General features: G+C 38.1%; 1 protein-coding gene across 3 annotated transcripts in view; it reads left to right on the top strand.

The window, feature by feature from the left end:
• Nsmaf (neutral sphingomyelinase activation associated factor) overlaps window positions 1-4,884 on the top strand; it is a 61,126-nt gene that overhangs the window by 53,348 nt on the left and 2,894 nt on the right. The window contains exons 28-31 of one of the 3 annotated variants that reach the window (XM_040741474.1): window positions 2,040-2,190; window positions 2,554-2,656; window positions 2,776-2,885; window positions 2,953-3,751. In XM_040741474.1, coding sequence (XP_040597408.1) covers window positions 2,040-2,190; window positions 2,554-2,656; window positions 2,776-2,885; window positions 2,953-3,053 — 465 coding nt within the window. In that variant the 3' untranslated portion in view covers window positions 3,054-3,751. The other 2 variants (XM_040741475.1, XM_040741473.1) reach the window with 2 other exon arrangements.

The raw sequence follows: 4,884 nt of genomic DNA on the forward strand, positions 1-4,884 counted from the left end.
AAAAAATGGTTGTGGTTCTTTGACATTCTGGTAGTTCTGCTGTGAATCCATCTGAGCCTGGACATTTTTAGTCAGAATGATGGCTTTTTATTAGTTTAGTTTTACTCTTTTATTTATTATTTTTAAAATTATTTGTATCTTATTTACATTGATGTTTCACCTGCATGCATGTCTGTGTGAGGGTGTCAGATCCCCTGGAACAGGAGTTATAGACAGCTGTGAGCTACAGTGTGGGTGCTGGGAATTGAACCTGGGTCCTCTGAAAGAGAAACCAGTGCTCTTAACCACTGAGCCATCGCTCCAGCCCCTTTCTTTTTCTTTTTTTTTTTAAGTTAGAAACAAGCTTGCTTCACATGTCAATCCTAGCTCCCTCTTCCTCCCCTCCTCCCCCGCCCTCCACCAGTTCCCCCAGCCCCCCACCCAATCTCCACTCCAATCCCCAGGGAGGGTGTATGTTGTTGGTCTCTTCTTGGTTTAACTAAGGTAATTTGGAGGAGTCAAGAAATTCATCTATTTTATTATATTTTCCAATTAATAAAGAACAGGTTTTTAAACTGTTGCTTATAATGTTTTGTATTTCTATTGTCTGTTGTAATGTTTCCTTATTCTTAATTCTGCTAACGTAAGTCATCTCTCTTTTGGCTAATTAGACCAAGGGTCTGTCAATCTTGCTTATCTTCTCAAAGAATCAGATCTTAAATTCATTGATTTCTTTATATTGTTTTAAATTTCTGATTTGATTTTTTTTTCTTACTAGCCACTTGGTTTGTTCTTGTTTTTCTTGAGTTGCATCATTAAGTCATTTATTTATGCCTTCTGTTTTTTTAATGTAGGCATTGGAAAATATAAATTTTCCCCATAGGATTACTTTCAATGTGTCTCAGAGGTTTGTTGTGATGTGTTTCATTTTCATTTATTTTCAAGAATATTTTCTTTATGACTTCTTCTTTGACCCATTGTTTGATCTCCATGAGTCAATACACTTACTAGATTTTTGTTTGCTGTTGATTTTATTTTCTTACATAATGGTTACATAGGATACATGGGATTATTTCAAAGGTTTGCTTTGTGTTTTAGCGTGTTGTCTGTTTTAAAGAAGCTTCCATGTGCTGCCGAGAGAATGCTTATTATTTGGTATTTTGGAGAAATATTCTATAGATATGTTAGGATCATATGAAGTAAGATAATATTTAATTCTGATATTTCTGTTTATTTTTTTGTCCAAATGACCTGTCTTTTGGAGAAGGTGGGTTATTAAAAATCATTTACTATGATTGTGAGTGTGTTACCTGGCCTTAATCCCATTAGTATGCTTCTAATAAAATTGGGTACATCAGGGCTTGGTGTATGTGTTTAGTATTGTGATATTTTCCTGACTACTTGATTGACCCCTTGATTAGAATGAAGTACCTTCCATTGTTTCTATGATTAGTTTTAATTTGGAATCCATTTTATCATATAGTAAGGATGGCAAGCCTACTTGCATCTATCCCATTACTTGGAATACATTTTCCAATCTTTTATTTTAAAGTGATGGTGCCTATCTTTAAAGCTGAGTTTTATATAAACAACAGATAATAGATTTTGTTTTTTTAATTCATTAATATTTAGAGTTAGAGTGCATATTCCTCTCAGAGTATTATTTCCAGTATTCTGTTTACCATTTTGTTGTTTCTTTCTTATTTTTGTATATGGTTTTTCTAAGGCTGCTTGGACCATACAAGTTTTTCTTTCTCCTAACTGTGGCAGATACTTGCTGGGTATAGTAGGTCTTCTTGAGACTATTTTAGGCCATTTGAAAACAGGATTACAACTCCCATTATTTCATATACTTGCATTTATCTGGCATACTTAAGAATATTACTTCATTTTAAAATAAATGGTCTTTGATAATATTGAAATATAATACAATCATATTAGTTGTACCAGCACATAGAACAGTTTAATTTTTATTATTTTGAGTGGATATTTTAATGAGCCTAGCAAAGGCATAGTTAATGGTGAATCTGAGCTAATTATTTATCACTATTTCTTCTTAGGTCAATACCATCAATTTAAATGCTGTAAGCACACTGTTAGTTTCTGGCACCAAAGAAGGCATGGTAAATATTTGGGACCTCACTACAGCAACATTATTACACCAGATTTCATGCCATTCAGGGACAGTATGTGATGCTGCTTTTAGCCCAGGTAAGTATTATCCTTTTGAATGTAGAACACATCAGCTTAGCTAGAACTCTAAAATTAAAATTCAAAGGAAAAACATTCCTTACTAACAGGAGGTTTTGCCTATAGCTAAGGCTGGTTCATGTCTGGATACATATTCTTCTGACACTGGTAATTTATAAGTTGGATATTGCTTTTAATTCCCCAGCTGGAGGAATCAGCATGTACGCTGGAAATGATCTCTTATCAAGGGGCCATCTCATTTTAGGGTCTTAGAAACTGGGGTAAAACTTGAAGGAGTTCAAGGAAAATGAAGTAGGTAGTAGATTCGGAATCAAGTCTGATGAGACCTGCTTTCTGAAGCAGCTCCCTGTGTCTTTATGGCAGATAGTCGCCATGTCCTCAGCACGGGAGTAGACGGCTGTCTGAAGGTGATCGATGTGCAGACAGGCACGCTCATCTCCTCCATGGCCTCCGAGGAGCCACAGAGGTACAGCTGCTGAGTGCAGTGGTGGCATCTGCAGGATGTTCGTGACTGTTTCATCTGGTCATGCCTGACCAGGGCTGCACACTTCCCCTTATGACGGAGTCTCCTGATCATGCTTGCAGGTGCTTCGTCTGGGATGGAAATTCTGTCTTATCTGGAAGTCGGTCTGGTGAGCTGTTTGTTTGGGACCTCCTTGGAGCGAAAATCAGTGAGCGGATACAGGGCCACACAGGTGAGTGGGGTGTGGCTGGCTATTGCATCAGCTGGTGAGCTCTCTGACTCGGACCCCTTTCCAACAGGGAACACTCTTACAGGGAACACTCTTAGACAGACCCCATGTGTGCTCTGGGTTCCCTTGCACATTCTGGTTGGCCAGAGGTATGTCTTTCAGGTTCCTTAAAATTTATATTTATTTTAGCCTCTGAAAGAAATCTTTACTTCCATGTAGAATTAAAAACTATGGCAAAGGTGTACAATTGACTCTTAAAACGAATGCAGTTACTGAAAGACAATGGAAAAATAAACTCTGGAAACTAAGGCATCCTCCAACCTACTATCAGACTGCAACTCCTACATCCCAGTCTTGAGGGCTGCTTTTCAGGGGATCGAACATGGATCTTACTGGAAGCATTATGTGGAGAGAATTACAACATACAGTATCATGTAAAGTTTTCTGCTCCCTCTCCTTTTCATTTGCAAGCTCTCGAGAGACTCAGTGTAGTCAGCTTACATTTGCAGGGCTGTTTTCTTGTCATATAATTTCATATGCTTTAGTTCTTCTTAGACAGGTATCTTACAATTGTGTAGGGATTTATATGTGAACCTTTCAATGGAAAAGGTCTAAGTCTGCAGACCTAGTCACAGGCTGCCCATTTTCCCTTCCCATAAATCTTGTTTTTCTTATACCATTTGCCAAGGTGTGTGTTGGCCATCAATCACTTTGCTTTTAGATTCATATTGAAAGGCTTTCAAGTTCTCTGTAGAGGCAGGTGTTTTCAAACTTACAGAGTTTTTACTATAGAAAGCCAAGCATTAGTGACTAGCACACAGAAGTCGGCAGTGCAGTTGCATCTGCCCTGGGTTTCATTCCTCCGTGTCTTCCAGGCGCCGTGACATGCATATGGATGAATGAACAATGCAGCAGCATCATCACAGGAGGAGAAGACAGACAAATTATGTTTTGGAAATTGCAGTATTAAGTGCCTTTTCCTCTCTATTAAGTTCAATTCTATTTAATGTGTTTTTAAACCCAACTTTTAACTGGTGAATGTGCAATGGTAGTACTTAGAAGTTTCACCACCTAAAGAATTTGTGGTGTCAACTTCCTAAATCATGGTGACTTCATTCAAAACCATTTGTCATCATCGATTAGGGAAGATAAAATATGGAAGTGTTAGGGGCAAGAACACAGAGGACTGTCACATGCGATGGTGGTTAGAAAACTGTACGGGGTAGGAGGGGACAAGCAGAAATACCAGCACTGGCCTGCTCAGTTCTCCTAGAAGAGGTACAGGAACCTCTGAAACAAGCTGCCCAGTTGTCACGAGATTCTTCCATGTGTTTTCATGGACTGTTTCCTTTCTACAATGCAGTGCGCCTAGATTCTAAGAATCTGGGGGAGGAATAGTGGCTCTTATAACAGTAAGTCCATTACTGTGTATAGTAACGGTTTATATTTCATTACGCTACTAAATGTTCATCTTTTCTACATTAAAAATATTTTTCTGTAATGAAAGCACTTTTCCTTTTCTATTTAAATAATTTAAGAATCGCACATATTAATCCTCTACAAAACCATACTCACTGACAAATACAATTTCATTTCTTCCAGACAGCAAGGAAGAAAAACTGGGAAATATAAGTTTCCAACATGGTAGCTATATCAAAACACCTATGATTTTCTCTTTATTTAATCTCTGAACAGCAACCACATGGTTACAAATTTTTTGTACTGTTGAGAGCACTGTTACAGTGTAGTTAAGAGGAAAAATTACCAAAGCAGACCATAGTAGTCAGTTTTAAGTGTCACTGAATACATGTGGGTGGTCTCTGCTTTCACTAGAGATGTAGCAGCCTCATCAGATTCCTTCATCACCTACAAGTGTACAGAGTGAACGGGGCCACAGGTCTGGCCCTGCAGGGATCTCAGACAAGTGTATTTCCAGACAGTCTTAGCTCTAGGACTGTTCTCAGATGTGAGAGGAATGAAGGAATAACAGACAGACTAAAAG

The sequence above is a fragment of the Mesocricetus auratus genome, unplaced genomic scaffold (assembly GCF_017639785.1).
Source record: "Mesocricetus auratus isolate SY011 unplaced genomic scaffold, BCM_Maur_2.0 Super-Scaffold_6730, whole genome shotgun sequence".
NCBI lineage: Eukaryota > Metazoa > Chordata > Mammalia > Rodentia > Cricetidae > Mesocricetus > Mesocricetus auratus.